Genomic DNA, 25,479 nt, shown 5'->3' on the forward strand with positions numbered 1-25,479 from the left:
TCAATAACACAGATGTTCATAAATTGCCCTACAACAAAGGAAGCCTATTACCAGTACAGTGTGCAAAATACATTATTGGGCAGATGCATTTACAATATTTTTTTGACATTTTATGCACATAAACATAATTTTCTGGCAAATTTGGAAACATACTCAGTGAGTAACAGTTGTTTGTTACTGTTGTTACCAAAACAACATCCATTTTCACACAAAATTAATACATATTGAAAGAATTAATTCACTTTCAACCTTAAATAATGAATCAGTACAATCACTTAAACATATTTGCACCAGGTATTATTAAGCTTTTACTGATATTAATCAACATAAAAAAACCAAAGACTGACGTCTGAGTAAGGCAACTGGTAATTAACCTTACCATAAAAGGAAAACCACAAGAAAATTCTGAAATTGACTGTTGGGGACAATATAAAATGCTTTAAATTGAAAATCAAACAGAAAGGTATTAGAAGCAAAAGCTGTTGAAACCAGCAATGTTGACTGAAATGCAAAGAATAAACATTTTCAAGAAAACCAAAAGGGGTCTGTAGTATTAAAAAAGAGATTATTTTTTTTTTAGTCAAAGTAACAAAACAACCCTTGAGAAATGTCCTTTAAAAGCATAACTCCCCAAACAAAGCCACCCATCAACATAAAAAGTGAGATTGTAGACTTTAGGCGTTTTGTTTGGTTTAATAACAAAAACAAATGTAACTTATTTTAGACAGATGGCAACATGAAGCTGTGGGGAAAGTAGTTTGGACCTGAAACCAAAATGTATCACACCAGTTGGGAACCCTTAAATGCACATAATCACTCCTTGAATCTCATTTAAATAATCTTGCAAAATTAAATTCCACTTTCGCATGTTGGGGCATATACCCAGGCATCATCAGCAATTTAGATTAATTGTAACTGGTGGTTTACTGAGCTGATATTTATTGGAATTGAGAATTCACAACTAGGCAAGAAGTACTTCCAAGATTACTATCTACAGTGCACAATATGACTACGTGTTTGATATTCTTATATTTATCCCAGTGGGAGAACTCAATATTCGGGCAATGCTGGACATATCCTAGTAACAAGCTCCAGCATCAAGTAGCCAAGAGAGGAGGGATGGAGCACTGTCTTCTTACCAATAAGCACTGGGGAGGACACTGAGGTACGTCAGCAGCCTGTCCTGCCTCCCAAGGAGGGACCCTAGACGGCTGGGCCGAATCACCGGCTTGTATTTATTATTGCAGCCGCCGGTGTGCTGCCAGTGCCGGCTGCCTGTAGCTGGGTCAGACATGGAGGGGTTCCGGGAGGACCTGGTCAGCGCCCTGAAGGAAGTGGTGGACAACAGTAACTGGCAGTGTGTCGGGGAGAAGGAGAGATTTAAATCCCCCTGCACCAAGTAAGAGGCAGATACTGTGCACAATGACTGCATGCACCACCTTCCTACCTGTGCAGTGTGATGGGTCACTACGATAAGGAAGGCTTCTATTGTGAATCAATGTATTTCATGCACTGTACATTGACAATTGTAAACAATCTATATGGAGGGTTGAGTGAAGATAGAACTTGATGCAATCATGATTCCTACTGAAGCTTTAGTCTGGTATAGGTAGAAGGACACATACCCAAAGTAGCTATTGTCTGATGCTGATTTAAGATGTATTTAACACACTTCTAATATTGTAAATGTATATAGGCTTGTAAAATTACAGTTCAGCTCCAGATGGGTCCCATGTATTGGATGCCAAGCTCTGGTACCCTCAGGGTTATCAGACCAATCTGCACTAATTGGTGTGCAAAAAAAGAATTATAAATTGTTAATTGGTTAAAACTTCCCAAACTATTTTAACGTGCCACAATGCATCCAATAAAAGGTGTAAAATAAATAAAAATCTATATATTGAAACCATATGGAGGGGAAGCTATGGGTTGTTTGTATTCTTTGTTTGTTTTTTTAATGTGTTAATTATGTACGCAAATGTTAGAAAAACACATGGAAATAATATCATGTAAATTTAATGTTTGTGTTTTTAAAAGTGGCAAAAAAGCATGTTAAAAATGTCATGAGTCCACAAGTAACATTGAATGGTTTGTATTAAATGACACACGCACACTATATATGTGTATATATATATATATATATATATATATATATATATATATATATATATATATATATATAATTTGTCCTTGGGTTAACAGCTAATGTATGCTTAGAAGGTCTTCGGTTACTTTTTACTTATTGGTTCATTTTCAATGTTCTGTTCAGCGTCACTTTCCAACAAATATGTGAAGAATATAATTGTTCACTTTTCCTTTCAGGTTATACTCCGATGATGGCGAGCATTTGGTATTAATTCACACAGATGGCAAATTCTATGCTATGGATTCTGCATGTCCCCATGAAGGTATACTATTTACATTTCTTAAAATGATGTATGGTATCTGGTTTACGTATCCGTTGTACAAAAATGTCATAAAACCAGATAAAAAGTAAACAATTGCTGCATTTTGCTGATGTCATACACAGTCACTGAGAAACACTATTAAACAATTTAATGGGGGAGGGGTAAATATTAGGGGCAGAGTGGGGAAACACAGGTATAGCTTCTAAACAGCACTTTGAATAAACCCAATGTTTTATTTTTTTATTTTACTCATTTTATTTTTCTAACTGTATAGTTCACAAGGAACGTTGTAGTCAAGCAAAGAAACCGCATCACATGGCCTGGTGGCAGGTCCTCTTGAGAAAGAAAAACTTTGCAGCAGTGAATAAGTAATCATGACAAGTGTTGTCTACATATAATAGGTGGACCTTTGGAGCAAGGGGACATAGAGGAGCTGTGTAATGGGCGCTTGGCCTTAACCTGTCCATGGCATGATTTTGAGTTTTGCTTGGATGATGGTTCCTCTTCTTCTGGATTACAGGTCAGGTAAATCTAAGTTTTCTGTGAAAAGATTAATATTAACAATATTATTCCTTTGCATTGTACTTATATTTGGAATATTTTAATAGCGTAAGCAAAAATATAACTATATCTTTCTGGCTTTTTTTGTGCCTCTAATGCATTTACTGATCCTTGATCTGCTATCTGGAAATCTGGGGGTTTTCCGTAATTATCGTCATTACAGCTGCACGTCACATTAATGTCGGCGAACCTTGAACTACATTACCCACAGTATCATCATAAAAATTTGGGAAGGGAGAGAGTGCTGTTGTACAATACAGCTTTTCTCTTGGCAGAGACTTTGGGTGCTGCTTAAAAACCGGGAGGCCGAATATGGGGTACAGTACCTATAAATACTCTGCCTAGACTAGTGGAATTCATGTAATTCTTCTAATAAACAAATTCATCCCTCCAGAGCCAGGTTTATGAGGTGAAGGTTTGCGAAGGGAAAGTTTATATCCTGACTCAGAATGTCTTGTCCCTCACTCCTTGGAAGGAAACTTTATGTGAACTCTCAGGTAAGGGTGACCTTTGTGGCATGTTTTAACTGTTTGTAGATCTAGATTGTACATATGATTTATTACATTCCATTTTATTTTTTTTGCTCAATTATAAATGGACTACATTTTTATGTAGTGCTTCATAGTAGAATGGTCAAAAAAAAACTGTGTCCACAGGAAGATTTTGTTGTTGTAATTTTCAAGTTTTTTTTAATTTATTAATAATTTTAAGGAATATAAATAAAAAAGGAAACATTGCAAGATAGACAGACATAAAGACAAACTGACAATCCCCTGGTTCACTAGGATTATGTGCAGAGCGTTCCTAACAGAACGCAATCTAGGAAGAGGGCATACAAGTGTAATGCAGGGACAGAACCAAATTCTCAGTCTTTACCAATAGGGGCAGAGATTGTAACGGGAAATTAGGCCAAACTGTCCCATGTACACTTTGACATACTATTTTATTACAATAAGTTAGTTAGCAGAACCAATTCTTTACCTAAACTTGAACCCCAAAATTTAAATTATTAAACCAACTGTAGAGGTATGAAATGTAGCTTGGGGGACATCTTTAGTAAAAGCACACATTATTCAGTTCAGTAATACACAGCCCTTTCTATATAATTAACAAGTAATGCAAGGTGTTCTGTTCATAGGTAATACAGACTGTACGGAGAGCACACAAGTCACAGATGATGAATGCTCCTTGACTTATTGGGCCAATAAAATACTTTGCACTCCAGATCCAGAAGAAAAGGTAAGACGCCTGTAGCTAACTGCAAACATATGCTGTAAGTTCTAGCAATCATTTTAATTTATAATTTAAAATGATAAAATGTGATGGATTTACATATTTATTTATTTTTAAATAAATGCCACCTACTGTATTTCATTACTGTACATAATATATCTTCATCCCAGGCAAAACTAACACAACAGGTACAAGAGTTGTGGAACTCTTGGAAAGTTACAGACATTGGCCAAACAGAACCTCCTACCCAACCCAGCCGCAAGGAAAACCTCACTATAGTACAACCTGGCAGGATCAAGAGAGGGAAGGGAGGCACGCTGGTGAGACATGTTTACTTTGACAATATTATACATTTTGTGAGAATATGTGGACTCCCTTAACCTGGCAGCTTAAACAATTCACAACTACATGTGTGGGGTTGCTAGAAGTCTCTAGAGGCACCGATAAAGCAGGTAGCTTCAGCGCATATCGTTATGTTACGCCGCAGAGTTCCTGATTTCAGATCATTCCGGATATAAGGACGCTGCTTATGGGGTCCAGTGCTTACATTACATCTTCCAGCAGTTGTGTGCAGTGACATTGACTGACTGTGGTAGTGGTATCCTGGGTCGTATTAGGCCCAGGGGCTCTCCCTGCTGCTGGGGAATCACCGATTAGGTCACCAGGATTTTTTCCGATATGCAGAAGTTTAAATAAAACTCACGATAGATTGTACTGCAATAAAACATTATGGGCCTAAGTCATTAAGGCACGTTTTAAACTGCTCGTAACTGTTACGAGCCGCGGCGGCACTCACCGCCGCCGCGACTCGTCTCCTGGTCTCCCCGAAGTCCCGGCCGTCACCTTGACGACCGGGACGTCACTTCCTCCGCAGCGCCGCATCCCGGCAATGAAGGAAAGCCGGGCGCATGCGCAAATTGGCCCCACCAGCCTGCGGGCTAATTAATGAAATAGATTAATTTTATGCAGGGGGCTGTGTGACTTCAGAGCCAGGCTCTGATTGGCTGCTTGTACTATTTAAGGCAGGGAGGGCTTAGGCTCCCTGCCGGTTATAGCTTCCAGACCCCTGTGTGGCTGCCTGCTGCTGTTCTGTTGGTGTTTAACCTTGGATCTCTGTCTGCCGTGTATGACCTTTGCCTGACCTCTGGATTTGTCTTTGCCTGTGCCCTTGACCTTTTGGCTTGTACCTTCGTTTCTGCTGATTTGCTTGTGACCTCGACCCCCTGGTGTGTTTACTGACGATTCTATCTAGCAAGTGATCCCTGACCTCGGCCTGTTCTTTGGATTTGCTGTCTGTCATTACCCTCTGCTCCTGGGTTCCCCGCAGCTGGTACACATCACACGACCCTCTGTAGTCTGTGGCCAAGTCTGTCCCCACCACTAGGGGCTCCAGTGAACACCAGACTGTCAGAGCAGACTCCGGGTGTTGTTGTGCTAGCTGGAGGGGTTCCTGACAGTAACTCGGCTTTACATACTCCCAAAGTCAGAGTAACGGATCTCAAGATACGTCTGGTGATGACTACTGGTGTGGGTCTGCTTTCCTCTACTAGACTCTGCGGGATGCGTATAATACCTATATGGAATATAAAATCTCAAAAGAAGGAAAAAAATATATATTCAATTAATGTTACATGTCAATATTATAGTCATTTATGATTATACATGGACATTTTTAAAAAAAAAAAAATTTTTCTTGAAAAACACATATTGGGGTGTACTTCATATCTACTGTACTTGACAGATTTTTACAGTTGCTTCTGATTGCAGACATGTTATAGCATGCATACGATACTGACATAACTAGGACTTGGATTAGACCTCTAGCTGGAGCAAGAGATACGACAGAAAACCAACGTGCTTCTGCATGCCCCTGAGTGTGACTTGGACGTGGCTACATGGAAACGCCCTTACTGTGCACTGCCTATGTGCATCCGCCCATTCAACCACCCCGTTCCCTCCCAGAAATAGTAGGCTGTAGTAAGTCGTTTGCGCTCGACGTCGACTTGGACGTGGCTGCGTTCTGTTGCGAATCGTCTGGTTCTGATCATGCGCAGAGTGATTATTGCGGACAATACGCACAATATTGGCAGATATGTCCCTGAATGGCTCAGGCCCTATGTGTGCAGAACTAAAAGCCAGCTCCCAGCCTTTGCACTAGAACCAAAGGCTATATCTATAGACCTCTTACAGTAGAGGAGCTGAGCAGCAGCACACAGTACAGTTTGTTTCATGAGTCCCCTAGCGCAGCAGGACCGTTACATTGGCAGGAAGAGGTTAATCTGATTTAAAATAAAGCAAACACGTTGTCATGTGACATTATGTTCCAGTGAAACCACAATACTTTAATATCACAAAAATGTCATATACATCCTAGAATATCATTTATATTTCTCTCCATGTGCACTTTGCCTGACCCAGAACATAAGGATAATCTTTATTTGTGTCATTTTTGAATGATGTGTTTTCTAAACCTCTTATATATTTTTGATGGTTTTCCAGCAGTGTTTAATCTGTTACAACAGCTTCGTTTTGAATTGGCACAAAGTTTTTCTTTTTGATTACTTTTCTGTTTGCCCATTTATGAAGACTTGGGAAGTTTGATTTACACTCATGCACCCCACCCTTCTGTCGTGGTTTTGACCTGTGTTTTAAAATGAATTTAAAAATATGTTCTACATTCTCTTTAGTCTGTGACATCCAAAGACATGTCTGAGCTTCAAGTAACACTTATTGCATTTATATGGAACGATAAGTATTTCTGTATCTGTAGCAACACTACATTTTGTGTTTCTAAAACACATTCCAACTTGGTTTTTTTTTGTTGTTTTTTTTTGTAAACTTCTAGAAAATCCTCATCATTAAATTGATTGAGCTGGTCATGGATGCACTGCAACTTTTTGGGCTTTTAAACTGCAATATATCATATCATGTGTGTGATGAACTGTCATGTATTATTTACCTTGCTCATCTCTGCACATCTATATAAAAACGTGATTGGAAACGTTTATGTCATAGTGCAGACCGTGATCTGAAATTGAGACGTGTGATTTTTAATAAAGGCACACCCAAGACAAATGAATTACTGTTAGTTACCACCTTGACTTGTTTACTGCATAAATAAACACATTCATCATATGAAAGTTGTGATAAGTAATAGATATTGACTACACCACAATACTGACTGACATCATAACTGATGATAGTGAATTGTATGGTAATAGGTTATAGCCCTGAGTTTTGTTTTTGGTTTTTTTGTAGACTGAATTAAAAAAAAAAAAAAAAGAGCATTTCCTGCAACTTAATTTGATGTCGACAGAGCTATTAACTTCAAGAAGAAATCGCCCAAAATGTAGCTCTAATAATGTGCAAAGTTTGTGCCAGCCTTGTGTCCCAGCAGTGCTCTGCTGTCTTCTAAGGCAGGCTTCATGTAAACACGGTGCAGTGTTTGTGCCAGCCTTGTGTCCCAGCAGTGCTCTGCTGTCTTCTAAGTCAGGCTTCATGTAAACACGGTGCAGTGTTTGTGCCAGCCTTGTGTCCGCTGCCCTGCTCTCTTCTAAGGCAGGCTTTATGTAAACACGGTGCAGTGTTTGTGCCAGCCTTATGTCCGCTGCTCTGCTCTCTTCTAAGGCAGGCTTCATGTAAACACGGTGCAGTGTTTGTGCCAGCCTTATGTCCGCTGCTCTGCTCTGCTCTCTTCTAAGGCAGGCTTCTTGTAAACACGGTGCAGTGTTTGTGCCAGCCTTGTTAAGTATTTAGAAAGATCTGCCATTTGAAGTAGAGATCTGAGAAGTATTGGATCAGTGGAGTCTATGATGGGAAACAGTCAGGTGACACTATTCCCGCAGCATAGACAAAGTCCATATTTACATTTTATTACAATATAGTCAACACCATGCAAAATTAACTTCACTTTTTGGGCGCGTTTTCCTTTTAAGTCATGGACGTTAGATAGTTTTTCATAAATATAGCCGTATAAAGTAAGCAGAAGTCAAAAAAATTCCTGACTCACAACACATAAAAATATAGTTCACTTCATTTGTTTCAGGTTAAGTCAAATGTTAGTTTCCTTTCTCTTGCCATTGTCCGTGCTCTTATTTGTTCACAATCTCTGTATGTATTTTAGTGCTTCATTATAAAATCTCATCACTCCATCAGCTCTGACCAGCCTAATGGTTCTTGCCATTTCCTATCTTGATTATTTTGTGGCCTAGAATGTAATATAGAACTTACATGATCTTGGTGCAACTGGCATGACGACTGCTGTCGTACTATTAGTGCTGTGAGTTGCCCACTATGGATTGACTGATTTATTTTAAACAATAGCTGAAAAAAATATTCCACTTCTTTTTTTGTAGTCTAGAATCCAGCACTCTGGCTGAGCCACCAGATTACTTTCAGCTTCACCATAGCCTATGATTGTGGTTGGAAGATGACTAAACAGATGTCGATGGGTCATGTTCTGACCACATTTGTCACCATAACTGATAATGTTGCTATCTATTTCGATAGGATCATTATCCGGTACTGTGTGTGTTTTGGGTCTGTACACCTTGTGATACTGGGCTAGTAAACCAATAACAGCTGCAGTATTGCAGCATGTGACCAGTCAGGGTTAAATGGGCAATGTAGAGTCTCTTACAGTGTACTTAGATAACTCCTTCTGATTGTAATGGTAATGCCTACTCCTCTTCTAATGTGGGAGGTTAATGCCTCTGTATATTGTGCCCTTAGGCCAGTAGGATCGCATTGCTGCACTCTTTGGCAAACATCGAACAGTGGGCCATAGACCTGTCCTGGGATATCATTGCTCGTTTTGCTAGCTTTCAACTACAAACTGGAGAGAAGCTGCCGAAGGAATTCTTCTCAGATTTTGTGAAAGTGGCTGGAGACGAAGCAAAGGTTTGTAGACCATGTTGTGTAGTTGGAATTGTCCATTTTATGTGTGGTACAATTAACCTGTTTTCTTCTGTTCATCAGCATTACTGTTTGTTGGAGAAGCGTCTTGCAGAGCTGGGCAGTAACTTCGGAGATCTTCCTGTGCACAACAGTAAATGTTTCCCTCTTAAATATCTGCTTTGGGTGTATGATCACTTAGTGTGAGGTTGTTCACCTGACAATATTTCTTGCAAAGATGTCTGTGAGCTTCATCTTTATATGTTTTTCAGGGTTGTGGGAATCTGCATCAGACACTGCACATGACCTCCTGGGGCGGTTGGCTATTGTGCATATGGTCCACGAAGCCAGGTATTAACAAACTCCAAATATGAGGCACTAGTAAATGCTTGTTTTACAGATGCTAGAATATTCATCATCATCAACATTTATTTATATAGCGCCAGCAAATTCCGTAGCGCTTTACAATTGGGAACAAACATTAATAAGACAATACTGGGTAATACATACAGACAGAGAGGTAAGAGAACCCTGCTCGAAAGCTTACAATCTATAGAATATTCAGCTGGAGTCCTGAGAACATTACAGTAAGCTCACCGTGTACACCCTATTTCACCAGCTTAATATTATTGGTTAAGTGGTGAAGGACAATGGCATATAGTTGCTTTGTGCCCCCATGTGTTTTAGCCCTGGGAATCTGATGCTTTTACTCTTGCCTGCAAATAATAGGTAGTGCAAGCATCGAGTTTGTGTTACACTTATGTACGATATGAATGCCGAATTCAATTTGCTTTTTTGGGTGGTATCAAGTCTTAGCATTGGTTTGTTGAAAAGTGACCACATATGTGCAGATTTTTTCGGCCAATTTTGTAAAGCTTTAACCAGATTGGCCAATTAGTGCACTGTGTGAACCCCCATGCTGACCAATTAAAATCCAGTCCACTCCGATCAGAATTGATCAATCGGGACGAAATAAGCACTTTGGCTGATCATTCCCATCTGCGTTTGTGTGAATGGGCGCTCTGAGTGGCAGGTGCCTTGCTCAGTGCAGCACCTGGATGGCTGGGTCTATGCCATTTAATGAGCCGCCCATTCACATTTCAGTGTTTGGCCAGCTATATATACTCAGTATAATAGAGAGAATACATTAATTATGCTTTACTTTTAATTCATATGCTTTTCAGAGGGCTAGACGTTCACCCCCAGACGTTGCAGCGGTTTTTAGCACAGGGGGATGAAGATTCAGCGCAGATCCTGGAAGTTATTTACACGGATGAGATTACTCATGTGGCAGCAGGTCTGAAGTGGTTCACTTACATCTGTGCCAAGGAGCAGCGGGTGAGAGGCTCAGGAGATGGTCTGTGTTCTCTGGGCATTCTTCATCAGACATCTGGTTTACATTTATCGACATTGTTACAGCTTAAATGCCGTGTTCTTCATAATTTAGAAGTACACCTATAAATCCATCTGTATGACATTGATATCTGTGGATGCCAGTATCCACCATACAAGTCCCAGGGTGATTATTACACAAAGATCAGATCATACAACACGGCTGCTTTCTATGCAAATCCTCAGGAAACACGAATTCCTTTTATACTGAATAGTTCAGCTGGAGGGTTTATGGGTAATATAAAGCTACTTTTACCTCAAAGAACAGTAATTACATTACTACAGAATGCTAGAAAGCCCTGCAGCTATGATAATGTAAGTTTGTCCAGAATGATATGTCTGCAATATATTTGAATGTAATGATCATTTATCTCCGTAGGACTGCATATCTACTTTCCATGAGCTGGTACCATTGTATTTCAGGGGATACCTGAAACCTCCGTTTAACGCTGAAGGCAGGAAATCAGCAGGGATGTCTGAGGAGGTAATATTTTATCTGCTGATGTCGGCTTTACTGCATTAATAGTGGAATGCAGCTTAAACTGCATGCTTGCCATGTAATATCAAAGGCACAATTTGCCCTGGCCATAACAGTGATTATTTAGAGGCATCGAGGTGTTTATAAAGCTGTATTGTAGTTTGGGTGGTTTTCAAGTGCCATTAACAATCATTTAAAATACGTTTTTTTCTTTATATTAAAAAAAAAAAAAAAAAAAAGTGTTAAATTCAGGAAATATAATGAAACTGTTAACACAATGAATGGCAGTTTTAAGAGCTGCCATTTTAAAAAAAAAAAGGGCATGGCCAATTTAATACGAAATAGTTTAAGACTTAAACCAAAATGTAAGGTTTTTAAAGGAAGATTTAAGCCTAAAAAAAAGACACTACATGGTTCATTCAATGATCAGGCCAAATTTAAATCGTATTAATGCATATGTATCAAGGTATTTCTTCAGAATATTGTTAATTAATATATTTTCCTGTTTTGATTATATAGATTATAAAAAAAAAAAACTTAAATATACAGCGATCTGAAACAGTTAATTATATTTTGTAAAAAGATTTTTTTTTAGTCATTTATAAAACGCAAAGTCAGTGCTTCACCTTTCTAAAGGAGATCCATCATGAAAGTAAAACAAAAAACCAGATCAGTCAGTGGTAAACAAAGGACTGACTTATGTATATTCACAGCATGAATAGAAAAAGTGTCAGATGCGTGTTGACCGCAAGAGCTTTATAAGATAGAAAAGAGATGGCGTTTGGTTGCTGACACATTCGAAGTTAAAGGGGAACTTACCTCCCATTACACTCTGGAATGACTGCAGCATCTTCAGACGGGAGAGCGTTCCCACTTCACTTGAAGTTATCAGCATGGTAGCCATTGAACACTATAAATGCTAGTGCTTTTCCATCTGGAAAAGCATTGGCACCTATCTATCATACTTCATATGGCTGCAGATAATTCCACAGGGCAATGCTTCGTAAGCATTTATTGGTATATGTTACTTTATAAGGAAATGTTGGAAGTAATGTTGCTTTAGGATAGCTGCGGTCCATTGTTTGAGGTTAGGGAATCTTCTGAGGTAGTTGTGTGCTAATTAATGGTCTCATCCTCTTTTTCAGTGGTACCTACCCTTGGTAAAGCCATCCTAAATGGATCCCTGCACATGGTGGAGATGGATTCAGACGCTTTTTGTTTTAAAGCACAAAGTCGCATTCTACTTCTCAAAGCCACAAGAGCTGGCACTCTATTTTCCAGCTACCTGGACTCATTGCTGGGCAATGTATAGAGCTGGAAGTGAATCATTAGGTTTATTGATTCAATTCATTTTTATGCCAAAAAAGTTAATGTATAGAATATAGGAACTGGCTCACATTTTATATAGGGCTGTGTTAAACATATTGATCGACATTGTGCTTGATAAGTAAAATGAAACCTCAGTGGACCGACATAAGCAACGCAGATGCGGTATTTCTTAGTGAAGACAGAATTGTTGGTCATTTTAACTTATTAAAATGGATCTCGCTGCTTTCTTTTAAAGGAAATTTTTTATTAAAAGATGAATAAAGGTTTTTGAAAGAAATTGTGGGACTAAATACATCATTTTGTGTTAAAAACACCTATCCGCTTTGAAGATCACTAAAGGGTTTAGTACAGGGTTTCCCAAACCCAGTCCTCAGGGCTCCCCAATAGTGCAGGTTTTCTGGATCACATGTGACATAATTAGGACCACCTGTGGATCTGTTACAATGTGTCAGTCAGTAATGAATACACCTGTGCTCCAGCAAGGAGATATGGAAAACTGCACATTTGGGAAACCCTGGTTTAGTACATTGTAAGAAAAATAGTTTGTGCCTCTCTCACTTATGAGAACTGAAGTGGATTCCATCATTGAGTCTGTATGGAATTACCACTTATTTCCATAGTAAACTGGTGGCAAAATTAAACATCCTCAGTTCTCCAACATGATTGTACATGGAGTAATACACACCATTAACTATTTTTAGGTTGCAAAATATTTACTTCAGTCTGTGTTATCCCCAGTTACAAGGATCATCCTTTACTCTTCATTGGGGCCAGTGTGGTCACCCCAATCTTATCAGTGATCATACTATACTCCTGGCCGGATCTCTCCCACAAGATTAGAGTGCCTCTCGGCTCTGATGTTAGTGTCCTGTGTTCTGTAGAGAGACTGGTTTCTGCTGTGAAGACTTGGATTTTGGCGGAAGGTGCAGAGTGTAGAATCGGCACCCCTCCGGCATGACTGATTTCTGCAGAAACCAGGGGTGCAGATATCCATTATAAAAATCCTTGGCTGACATTTTCTTCTTTAATATTACTGTCCTGATCCCGACCCAGCCATCCTGCCAACACACAAAGGCAGCTGTCAGCAATGCTACAATCAGTATACCACACCTATAGGGAATACAGAAGCAGTATTTACCTGACCTAGACCTATGCATTAATGTCATTAAGGTAGATCACTGGTGAAATAAATATAATCAGAAGAATGCAGTTATTTGTGGGAAACTCACCTTACAACGCACCACCATGATCTGAGGTGTAGGAAGATACCAAATTGATCCAGGATCTCTTGGGAAATCTACATAAAATAAATTGCATGGCGTCATAAGAAACATAATTTCTCCATCTGCTTAAGTTGCAAATTTTAAATTAATTTCTTTTATTGAGAACATATTTATTAAAATATAAGACCACAGAAAAGGTGTAACCCGTCATCATAACAGTCTACATCACAGGCAATCTAATAGAAAAGAAACAGAAGTCAGCAACAAATGAAAATGCTACAAGTTGCCTGTATCTATACTCATGAAGGGCCCGATTCATCAATGCACGTATATGCCGATTTTGAGAGTATTGTGTGCAAAATCACTGCGCATGCTCAGAACCGGGAGGTACGGCCAGGAACGCAGCCCTGTTCCGTGCAACAGCGCACGGAAGGCACTTTACTACCCCGGACGATTTCAGGGACTGACCTGGGTGGGGAAGGTGCATATTGCCATAGTGAATTTACAGTAAGGGTGTGCCAAACTCAAGCGCACACAGCCATGCCCGGCAATACGGCGGTGAAAGTAACGCATCTTTCTGCCGTATCTCTTGCTCCAGCAAATGGGCTAGTCTAACTTCTATACTTACACTTTACTTTGTGTAATTTAAGAGTCTAGGCCTGCTGAGCCATGTAGTCCCATAAAGTAAAATTTAAATATACCACACCCCTCTGACACCACATAATATTCCAAGGTACAGTAGTTGTCAAATAAAAAAAGAAAAGCCCAAAATAATATTCCACAGGTAGTTGAAAATAATCTTTTCTTCTGTCTTGAAGCCAAAATAATCCACAGGATCCTGCTTGCAAAATAAGAAACCCATAAACAGCACAACGAAAACTATGATCCTCTATAGAGAACCAAGTCCCGCAGAATGAATTATTAACAGACGGGAGGTCTGTTTATAAGCTAGGGGGCTATAGACGTTGCGTCTATTTACAAAATTTATTAACCCACCGCCCAGGAGTGTGGGGAGAGCCCTAGTGATTTCAGCAGGGGGCAGGGTGTCCCTAGAAGGGGAGGTGCACATTTTTTTGTAGACCCCAATAACTAGAGCAGTGTGGGCTAACCTGTGACACTCCAGGTGTTGTGAAACTACAAGTCCCAGCATACCCCCCTTCCAGTAGTAAACTGCTATATATTGGCAAAGCATGCTGGGAATTGTAGTTTCACAACAACTGGAGTGTCACAGGTTAACCAACATTGCCCTAGAGAATTGAGCCCCGTGCTGAACAGCCTGGGTCTGGTTTGTCATTATGACAGGGGAGCCCTCTGCTGTGGCTTCCCCTGCTATAGTGCCACCAGCCCCAGCTGGCTTGCCTAGTGCTGGTTTTCTTGAAATTGGGGGGATCCCAAGCTTTATTTCCCCCAATTGTGCGGCAACCAGCACTAGACTAGCAGCACTAGGGTTAATATCATTAGGAAGGGGAACCCCAAGCATCTTTTTTTTTTTTACACAGTATAAAGCCGGCGGGTCTGGTGGCTGTAAGATGCAGCCAGACTCACAGGCTCAGACAGGTACATACGTACATGCAGCGTCCAGTGTAGTAGAGTACAGCAGCCAAGCATCTGAATTCAACAGGGTACGGATCTTGAGGCTCTTGATCCGTGGCTTGATGAATTCTGGAACAAGCAAACCCTAGATACGTGCGTTTAATGCTGAGCACAGTTTGAATGCATGATTTGATGAATCAGGCCCATTCACTTATACATCATAAGAAAATGATAGCATTGAAGTACTCAAAGAGGACATGACTGAAGGTTGGGGTCACTAGAAGAGGTTCCTCTCTCGGGTAGGGAATCAGTACTTGGATGGTTCTGCCACCCTTGCCTATAGTCAAAGGATTTTGTGGGAATATATACTGTATATATTTTAATTCTGGGTGTGGACACAGTGGTTTACACTTTAACAGTCCAAGAGAAAATATATTTTTGTGTTGTAGGAGATACTCGGTATGCCCAAAATACTTTTTTTGGTATTGGGTGTGATCCACATTTGGCCAATTATAAATGATAGTATCTGCTGCTAGTAGCCCAAATACACATGGTGACAGTCCATAATATACACATAAGGACTTCCTGTTATACATTTGTGGTATACATGGGATGACAGCTGCCTAACCTTACACTGGTATAGGATGTATAACTATATATTATGTGGCCTCTAATTGAGGGGTAGGGGGATAGGGATTCCTACAGTGAGCTGAAGAGTGCGTCCAGCTATTCTTCAACTGAAACAGAACCTTTGTTCTGCTCACGTAACACTTACAAGGGAGAGTGACAACAACATAAGTGAAGGCCATATTATATTTTCATTAATGTTTATAGCATCCACATACTCTCCAGCACTTTACAATCAGAATATTTATTCACATCAGTCCATGTCGCAATGGAGCTTGCAATGCACAAGACTTGGCATACCCTGAAAGCCTGTGGTTGAGCACTCTGGGACTTGCAGTCCCACAACACGTTTCCTACACATTAGACAAGGACATATGAAAATCAGAATCCAATCTTACAGATAGATGTTTATCCCTAACTAGTGTTCTCAAAAGTGACATCACCTACTACAAAGATGCTGCTGTATCATCTAATTTCAAGTTGTGTACACTCATACCTGAATTAATTAGTGAATCAGGAACTTCTATGAAGTCGAGAAGTTTAATGGGTTTATCCTTCCATACAGCCTGAAGTGGCATCTATAATGAAGCAGAGAATCCAGCTATATTCAGCAGGACTTTAATCACATACAAGTAATTAGCTTTAAAAACAAATGTAAATACCAACTAAATTGCACAAGCAACAACATTTATTTTGCTGGTGGCAATCTTTGATTATCTGAATACAAATTATAGTCTTAAAAAAATTACTGTCTTCATATTTATTCTCCACGAAGGTGATCATTCCTTCTATCACCTAAATATGGGATTTTTAATTCACATGGATCATTTTCAACTACTTCATCATCATCATCATCATCATCATACATACATTTCAAGAGATGACTAAAACACTCAACTGTAATAGTTGAAAACCATCAATTGTACTTGCATCCATTAAAAGTCCATTGTCAGAATATGAAAAATATAAGTATAGTTGAATTTACAGACACATGTTACAATAACAAAACCATCTTGATAAAGCACCATACAGGCTTGAAACAGCTATAGACGTTATCTGCCACCCCCTGAGTCTCATTTCTCCAGCTCTGTTATTGCAAAATGTTGGAGTAAATTAAATTAAACTTATATTTTTCACATTATGACAATGGACTATTAATGGATGCAAGCCTAGAACAAGGAGATACCACTTTGAAATCAAAGGGAGGAAGACTGAAAGGTAACATAACGATAAACCGTTTTACACCTCTTGTAATTTATCACTATCAAGCATGACTAGGGTGCTTTGCACTGTGAAATACTGCAATTCATATATTACAAGTATTTTCAGCTATGTGTGCACCACAATAATCCTCTGTGCTAATAAATCATACAACAGCAAGAACATAGTTCTTGCTGTATTCCCGCTAAAATGTGCCGATTCTGATGAATGTGATATGAGGTCTTGTACCATTAGAACTGAATGTGCAACAAACGTAACAGAACATCTATTAGTCACTGTTCTACGAACATGGCTGTAACCGGTTTACCGCAAATCCAATAGCACGTTCTAAACGAATAATTTGCTGCGGGGTCTGTTCCTCCCACCTGACACAGCTTAACGCAGCGGACAGCTTGGGTGCTGCAGAGAAAATAGGAGCAGTAAGGAGACCAGCAAATCTTCAAGCAATTCCACATGTCTAATGTCCAATATATATATATATATATCTATAGATATATAGATATATAGATAAAGATACATACATATATATATACACACACAGTATTTAATGCACAGTGGCCATCTCTGCTGTAGTTGGAGAGTTAATTATAAGTTTAAGGAATTCTAAACATGTTTATTGAGAAACTACAGGGACCACAACATTCAAATTTTGATGTTGTAAATGAGAAAACGAGGACAATGAAGAAGCACATCACCTACCGAATGTTACTCCTTCTGTTGTCTGCTTGGTTGCCAACCTTAAACACTCAGGTAGATTTTTCAAAACAGATATAAGCTGAGAAAAAAGAAGACAATTAAATTAAATACGCTGTTAGGATACGACCTTATTACATCCTAACCCCTCAGAAGAGACCAGTTACCATTTCCGCCCCATGCCTGGACAACACCGCTTCCAGCTCCTTAGATGTGCACTTGGGTGGAACAGGGAATGTTTTCTGCATCACCATAGGACCCACATCAAACCTAAATATAAAATGTGATTGTTACTTGCTAATCAACAACTGCTTGTAATTCTTCCTGGAAGGTTACATGAGTGCAAAAGACATCGATGCCGGGAGGCCACCAAAATTCACGTTCCAGTGACTTCTATCATGCTAGTATGCAAAGGATATAATACTAAGTAAACGGCTCACTGATGTATGATGTATGATCATGATGATGATTATTAGAAACTAAACTTATAGGTTTTATCTTCCCATAAATAATCAAATTAGTCTATGCTGCACAGGAATCGTCCTCATTCCTCTCCTGATCACTTTTATATCTGAGACTTCCCCTGAGCATTGTGCATGAGTTTTCCTGCGATTAAATGCAGCTGTTACCTACACACAGAATGTAGGACTTTACATATCTAGCAACAATGCACCTCAATGTCTGGTCCCAGTGACTTAATAATTCATAAATACATTTTATTTATGGTGACATTGTCATCCCTTTCTGTATAAAGATGTTGGCACTTACAGCTCATTGACCGTTTAATGACCCCTTCCACGCCAGTGACCGCTAGTCCATACATAGATTAATCTTAATCATAGAATAGCCCTGACTGCTGCCTCTTTTAATTATTTCTACTTAAAATGCAATCATTCATATAATTATCCATCTACATGTGGCGTACAAATGAACCAAAATAATGCAATACAACCCGCAATTCATAAATTTGATCATCCAAGTCTGATCATTTTGAAAACAAATGTATAGCTATATGTGATCACTGAACAATTATGCTTTAGAGATCTATTTTTTACACATGCTAAAAAAAAAATCTCAATTATGTCACATTTAGATTGTCCACGTGTGTTCATTGAGAAGATCATTTATGAGCTAATTTGATGAATACATGAAGCTTTTGCATGTATGAGCAGCTTGAGGATATCTGATACTGTATGTGTTCCTGCTTTCAAAAATATTATTGGAATGGTTTCCTAGCAGGCTCTCCACATTTTACATAAATCCAACAATACACAGAGCTTCCTATAGAATAGATTCTAACTTCAACAAGCTGTCCAGCTTGTGTACTTCTTCTACGCCAGGGTTAATCCTTGAGGCCAGACATCCTTTTAGTTTTAGCAGTTCAGTTACTAAAATGTACTCAATAAATTAGCTTTTAAATACCAGACATTCTTCGGCCTATCACTGTCCCTAACAGGCGGGATTTGGACAAGTCTCTTCTAAGAGTGTGGCCTGATCCCCCCCCCCCCTCACCACCTGTTGTGCAAAATGTTTTGCAGTGTGTCTGTGTGTTAATATGTACTATAAATGTAATGTAGCAACTGTGTAAAAAATATGTATTTAATAATGTTTAAAAACAGATTAAACATTTATCCTGATGTTCCAGTGGGGATCAGAGCAAATCCCGCTGTTCTGGTTCCCATTGTGCTCGAGTATCCATCATCCCGGCCTCACTTTAGCCCCAGCCAATAATGGAAGAGCATCTGCATTAGAGGGGTTTCTAATGACACCTTTCAAAATCTATGAGACGCATTACCCCCTGAGAATCCCAAAAGGCAAAGTTCCACAAAGGATCCCTGAAGGGTTCAGAAATAGCAGCAGGGGCTCTGAAATCCAGGGTCTGGCTACCTTCTTTTTGGAGCTGATTTCAGCTTGGCAGGGGCACAAGACCCTGAAGCAGAAATTCTGGAAGTTAGTTTGGAATGGAGATTTAAAGATAAATCTCCTCACCCAGATTAGTAGAGACTGGGAGGAAAGGGGGCTTTGCCAACAACTGGATGCACCAAGGTGGTGCGCAGTTGACACGGTGAGTGTCTAGTTGCCAAGTAGCACCAGTAGGTTGAGTTTGACAAATAATTTAAAAACTGGGAGCCAGCTTAAAAATGTAGGTAAGTTTTAAAGAAATTTTATATGGTGCCCAATAAAAAAAGTGGACCACAGATAAAGCCCTCACCACCTTTACACACAGCTCACTCCCCTTACAGACTTAAATCTACAGCATACCCTTCTCTATCCCCTCCTATCTCCAGCTTAATCCTCTGCCTCTCACTGCTGTACATCCCCACCCCAAATCTATTCCCTATGCTCCCTCTCACTCCTCAAACCCCTTTATGTCAGCATCATCACTGTCCACTCCTTCACATACCACTATTCCTGTCATTGTCCTCTTCTCCTCATAATATCCCTATCAACATACTCCAGTCACTACTTTAGCCATCCTACCCCCTTTACCATCACCGTGCCCCTATCCTCTCCCTTTCATCATTATAATGATTATAGAAAGTGGAGCAGACTGACTATATTGGTGGGTGAAGATTCATTGGGGAAAAGCAACATATGATAAAACTAAAATTTTAGGTTAGTAGTAAAGGTGAATAGATGTGTAAACAAATAAACAATAATACTCTAAATGTATGAATTTACATGACAGGCACTTACTTGATTCTTGATCCCATTAAGCAGGCCTGGCCACACTTTGGCTCTCCAGGTGTTTTGAAACTACAAGTCCCAGCATGCTTGTCCGTAGATAGCCAGCCAACTGTTGGCATGGTATGCTGGGACTTGTAGTTTCACAACACCTGGAGAGCCACAGGTTGGCCAGACTTGTCCTAAACATTCTATTATTTCCCTTAAAGTAAACAAGTTTTTGGAGGAACAGTTGCTGTACTCTACCTCTTTGGTCTAATCTGCATGATTGTGACTCCAGTGTTCTCATCCCCATTGAGTACAGTATGGATTAAGGGAGCAGGTCCTCGCCACCTGGGAAGGAGGCTGGGGTGCACATTTAAGATCCCACTGAAATAAACACGTACAGTCAGCAGAGGCTAGAACAGATGATTCAGTGTAACTTATGCATTGTAATTTACCTACTAAGGGAATTTTAAAATGAGGTCTTCACTAAGAAGTCGTCCAAACGACGCCACCACTCCAACGTCAAACTGGTTGCATTGGCTAGTATCAGGCCACTCATGGATTGGAATCCCTTGGTCAGCTGCATAGTTCGCTACGGGAAAACCTATTCTCAATACAGACGGCAGAGAAACCACTTCTAGACGTCCAACTACTGCCTCTTGTGCCTTGCTGGTTTATCCATATAAAACGTACAAGAAAAGAACAGGAAAGAATCAGTCACACTAAATATCAAATATACATATTTTGATACTTAAAGTTGTAAATGTAAACTATAATTTGAAATTATTAGATGGGCTAATAAACATGTAGAAATTCTCTCCTGAAGATATAACATAGGCGAAGCTAAACACATTCTCAATTAAACATTTTTAAACTTTATCTGTTTAATTCAGTATCCAATTAAAATCCACGTTTTATGTCTTTACTGACCAGTGTTCAAGCAGCTATTGTACACACTAACTGGTTACAGATTTTTTTAGTTTTATAACATATAACAATATGAACTCCCATTTGCAGAGTGTAAACTATTTTCTTTGGAAAAAAAGTACCAATATATTCAAAGTTTCCTGTTTTATCCTGCAAAAGGTAAAAGTATATGTTATTAGTATTCTTCTAAAGCAGTGTTTCCAGCTGGCGGGCCACATCCAGCACACTAAGCACTCACTTATGGCATAAATTGTATAGCAATCCCCACTTACACTGAAGACACACACTCCAGTTTCACAAAAACACAATAAGCTTCACTATGTGACACCACTGTCTAGCAGAAATCATTGTGTCTTCATTGGCTGGAACTTCACTTACTAATAATGCAGTTTATTTTGCATTTTTTTTATTATGTGTACAGCTGTAATTTTGCTGCGTATTATGTTTATCCTCTTTAATATAACATATGTTAATATTTCAAGCAGTATCCATGTTATATTTCACCTGTATTTATGTTTTCATTTGTTTAAGAAAAAAAAAAGTTTGTGAAAACACACTAAAACTAAAATAAAAACCATCTAAATATTGAACATTGTTTGCCCCATCATTCATTGAGAAACGCAGTTTGTCTGATCTGCCTTATACTGTACTGCAGATTCTGTCTATGATCGGTTAGGTAAGCTACTAGACTATCTTTTGTTTTTAGGTTCTTTACATGTTAGAAATCTGGCATATGTGTATACTGAACTAATCCCAAGTAACTAATGCACAGTCTCAATCAATACAAAACAGCATATTGAAGCGGAAGACAATATCCAATTTGAAATGCAACCCTCCTGGCCCTTTGTCCATCCAACGTGGCATAGTTGATGACATCAGCTCCAGGGTCAATCAGTGAATCTACATATGGATAACAAAGCAGCATCTTATGTGTCTAAGCATGGTGGTACCAGGAGCATAACTTTGCTGAGAAAAATAAAACAGAGAATGTTATGCGTGATGAAATCGGAAAGTCATCTGTGTACGTCATAACTTCAAGGGAAGGATTGTCTAGTTAGTAGATCACCTCAGCAGGCAATCTCCCGAGTGAGCTGTGAAACATGAGTACTTCAATCAGATCCTCACTCTGGGCCTGATTCATTAAGGATCTTAACTTGAAAAACTTCTTATTTCAGTCTTCTGGACAAAACCATGTTACGATGCAAGGGGTGCAAACTAGTTTTCTGTTTTGCACATAAGTTAAATACTGACCGTCTTTTCATGTAGCACACAAATATCAACTTTAAATTTCAGTGTACAAATAAGCTATCGAGTATTTGTCTGCTACGTGAAAAAACAGTCAGTATTTAACTTATGTGCCAAACAGAAAACTAGTTTGCACCCCTTACATTGTAACATGGTTTTGTCCAGGAGGTTTTGACTGGGGTCATGAGTTCGATTCCCGACCATGGCCTTATCTGTGTGGGGTTTGTATGTTCTCCCTGTGTTTGCTTGGGTTTCCTCCGGGTGCTCCGGTTTCATCCCACACGCCAAAAACATACTGGTAGGTTATTTGGCTGCAATCAAAAATTTACCCTAGTCTCTCCTTGTTTGTCTGTGTGTGAGTGTGTGTCTATAGTAGGGAATTTAGACTGTAAGCTCCAATGGGGCAGGGACTGATGTGAATGAGTTCTCTGTACAGCGCTGCGGAATTAGTGGCGCTATATAAATAAATGATGATGATGATTAATGAATCAGGCCCAGAGTGAGGAATGTGACAGATAGAAGTGACCTGTATTTCATAAGAACAACAGGGAGGTTTCTCCTATAAAGTGGGAGTAAATAGGCAGATCTACGGTACTGTGAGTAATGTTGAGACACCTAAACAAGTAATACATCCGCAGGATCCATTTAGGCTCTTTACCTAGTTTTGAATTGAGACAGAAACAAACATTTTTCATTGACATTAAGACTAATTATGTCATATATACAGATTTCTGTGTTCTCTATTATATGAGTAAGCGCCTATTTCTTCTTCTTTGTTTTTTTCGTTTACATATTTTGGTTGTAGGAGGTGTCACTATAACGAGAGGGAAGGGCTGCATTGTTCTCTTTTGTTTGCGCCTGTATGATTCTGAAATTTATATTATTTTATGTAGGCTTCCCAGATAGTTCTAGAGAGCTGGGTGACCCAAGTTCCTAGCACTGTGCCATGAAACAATCAACAGATATAGGTTTTCCCACAAGTTACCTTTTGTTTTAAATATATATATTCCTTATTTAATACATCGAATTCGAATGCACAATGAGTCAAACATATTTAAATCCATAGTAAAGATTTTTTTGCTTTATAAAGAACAAAATAAATAACTGGTAAAATGACAAACAATTAGGGGGCATAAAGGGGGGAAGGAGAGAGGAAAGGAAAGCGAGAGGTGACCCCAGGAACAGTACACCAGAGCAGCATTCCAAAAATGTTATGGAAATAAAGTGGGTCAGGCAGATAAACTAGGAGAGAGGCAACTGAGAATATCTGTGCAGCAAGTGATCACTGAACCTAACGTCCGCTCTCCAACCCTAACGCGTTTCAATTGTCACAACCGTGAAAAAGATTGACAATTGAAACTCGTTAGAGTGGAGAATGGACGTTAGGTTCAGTGATCACTTGCTGCACAGATATTCTCGGATAAAAGAAGCCGGCACCCTGAAGTTACCATCTAGCAGCGATTCATATGCTTGATTATATGCTGTTTTACCATCAATATGTGGTAAGGATCCATCTGTACCTTAGTCCAGTATTGTTTTTTAAGGAATGTATTTTGTTTGTATTTTTATCCAGTTATTGTACTGGTAATAAAGCTGAATTTGTGATTTTGCACCCGCCTATTTTATTTCCGTTGATGAAATAATATTTTTCCCTACGAGTATGGTATTTTACCTTCATCTCTATAAAGGAAAATTAATCACTTTTATTGATATGTGCTGTTAGGAAATACTGAACTATGATTTTTCTATTTTTTCATATATGACACGTTGAATTACACAAAGAGGATTCTCACTTCGAGTAAGAGAAAGAACTTTTATGAAGAATACTGCACTACAAAACAGTGAGAAATTGAATGAACTATACAAATTTATTCATTTATATAGAAGAACATAATGTTATAGCGCAATCTTTTCATTCACTTTTTGTGATTTTGTGATGTACATAGCAAGTGAGGAAATTCTGATGCGCAGTACAAAATGTAAATGTTATATGCTGGGTCATTCATCAAACAATTCTATATATAAAGTAGTCTTTAGCAGTTTATATAAATGGATGACAACATAACCCCCTCCAAAAAAATCATTTCAGCAATAAAATACTGGTCACCACAGCTTATTAAGAATGATTGTGTGTGAATGGAAACTGCAAAAATTAGGTAAATGTTAAAAATATTTTTCTCTTCTAGACATCTAATTGTCTCCTATCTTCATTATTTGATTTGTGTGTATATTTATTACCTGTATCTATGTAGAATTTTTAGAGATTCCAAAGCAAAATCATCGGTTCCAAAAAACATTACATTCAACGGGAGGCGGGGTCTGTGCATCAGACCACTGGAGTTGTCTCCCTTTGACAGTCTATGAGTGCAACTATAACACTGGAAGCCACACATATGATGTCTCTCTGTCAGAATATGGCAGTGTCCTGACCCATTAGTCATCCGTGGAAAGGGACTGCTTTTCATACAGGTATACAGTGCTCGGCTCTGATGACCTGGGCATGTTATGGCTTTTTTCAAGTTCTCTCCCACTTGGGTGATATATCTCCACCACAATGGTGTCTTGGATATGGCCCTTGCTCTCCAGTCCAAGGAACACAATACTTGTCTATTAACACACAGTCTTGTCAATGTCCTACCACTCATTTCTTGTTTCCACCCTCTAGTCCTCCCTTCTGTGTTATATGCACCCCAAGTTGTTTTCCTGCTCAGCAGTCCTTCACCTAGTACTTCTGCATCCTGCCCCACTAATATAGGCTGGGTACCCCAGGATCTGCCGCTGGTATCCTCTGTGCCCCTTCCATTTGGCACATGTCCGCCTGTGTTATGTGCCACCAACCCACGACTACCAGATGAACAGATACGTTCAGCCCGCACCAGACCCCTCCAGTTCGGGTTATATAAACCCATTATCCTTTAATAAGCATCCAACGCAGGGAAGAAGAAAAAACAGCTTCAAGAGATATCACAACCTTCCAAACCATGGTAGTCCGTGGGAGCGGCCATCTTTGAAATGGGAACGCGCTTGTGAAATCTCGCAGAGGAAA

General features: G+C 39.3%; 2 protein-coding genes across 3 annotated transcripts; one reads left to right on the forward strand and one right to left on the reverse strand.

The window, feature by feature from the left end:
- The first annotated feature begins 1,177 nt into the window (after positions 1-1,177).
- Positions 1,178-12,571, forward strand: LOC142151709 (uncharacterized protein HI_0077-like). The gene is made up of 12 exons (XM_075207636.1): positions 1,178-1,399; positions 2,323-2,408; positions 2,810-2,928; positions 3,364-3,466; positions 4,108-4,208; positions 4,373-4,522; positions 8,934-9,101; positions 9,180-9,249; positions 9,368-9,446; positions 10,280-10,433; positions 10,867-10,971; positions 12,111-12,571. Exons 1-12 carry the CDS (start codon positions 1,293-1,295, stop codon positions 12,138-12,140), a joined length of 1,272 nt encoding a protein of 423 aa, XP_075063737.1. The 5' UTR covers positions 1,178-1,292; the 3' UTR covers positions 12,141-12,571.
- MTFMT (mitochondrial methionyl-tRNA formyltransferase) lies at positions 12,527-25,476 on the reverse strand. Of its 2 annotated transcripts, none has more exons than XM_075207634.1 (9): positions 24,672-25,474; positions 20,721-20,930; positions 20,523-20,645; positions 17,759-17,861; positions 17,598-17,673; positions 17,206-17,297; positions 16,174-16,255; positions 13,524-13,591; positions 12,527-13,352 (listed from the first exon to the last, which is right to left on the reverse strand). In XM_075207634.1, the coding sequence occupies exons 1-9, from the start codon at positions 25,340-25,342 to the stop codon at positions 13,155-13,157; spliced, it is 1,623 nt and encodes a 540-aa protein (XP_075063735.1). In that variant the 5' UTR covers positions 25,343-25,474; the 3' UTR covers positions 12,527-13,154. The 2 variants fall into 2 exon arrangements, with proteins under 2 accessions (XP_075063735.1, XP_075063736.1); XM_075207635.1 differs by having other exon boundaries at positions 13,178-13,404; positions 24,672-25,476.
- Between the last annotated feature and the right edge of the window lie 3 nt (positions 25,477-25,479).

The sequence above is a fragment of the Mixophyes fleayi genome, chromosome 4 (genome assembly GCF_038048845.1).
Source record: "Mixophyes fleayi isolate aMixFle1 chromosome 4, aMixFle1.hap1, whole genome shotgun sequence".
Taxonomy (NCBI): Eukaryota; Metazoa; Chordata; class Amphibia; order Anura; family Limnodynastidae; genus Mixophyes; species Mixophyes fleayi.

Excerpts from the sequence above, each read along its gene's own strand:
- LOC142151709 (XM_075207636.1), top strand. The coding sequence starts at position 1,293 with ATGGAGGGGTTCCGGGAGGACCTGGTCAGCGCCCTGAAGGAAGTGGTG. Across the intron at positions 3,467-4,107 it reads AACTTTATGTGAACTCTCAG|GTAATACAGACTGTACGGAG; the intron begins GTAAGGGTGACC and ends TTCTGTTCATAG. Across the intron at positions 9,250-9,367 it reads AGATCTTCCTGTGCACAACA|GGTTGTGGGAATCTGCATCA; the intron begins GTAAATGTTTCC and ends TATGTTTTTCAG.
- MTFMT (XM_075207634.1), bottom strand. The coding sequence starts at position 25,342 with ATGGGTTTATATAACCCGAACTGGAGGGGTCTGGTGCGGGCTGAACGT. Across the intron at positions 17,298-17,597 it reads AACAGAAGGAGTAACATTCG|CACCCAAGCTGTCCGCTGCG; the intron begins GTAGGTGATGTG and ends TTTTCTCTGCAG. Across the intron at positions 13,353-13,523 it reads TCATGGTGGTGCGTTGTAAG|GATGGCTGGGTCGGGATCAG; the intron begins GTGAGTTTCCCA and ends GTGTGTTGGCAG.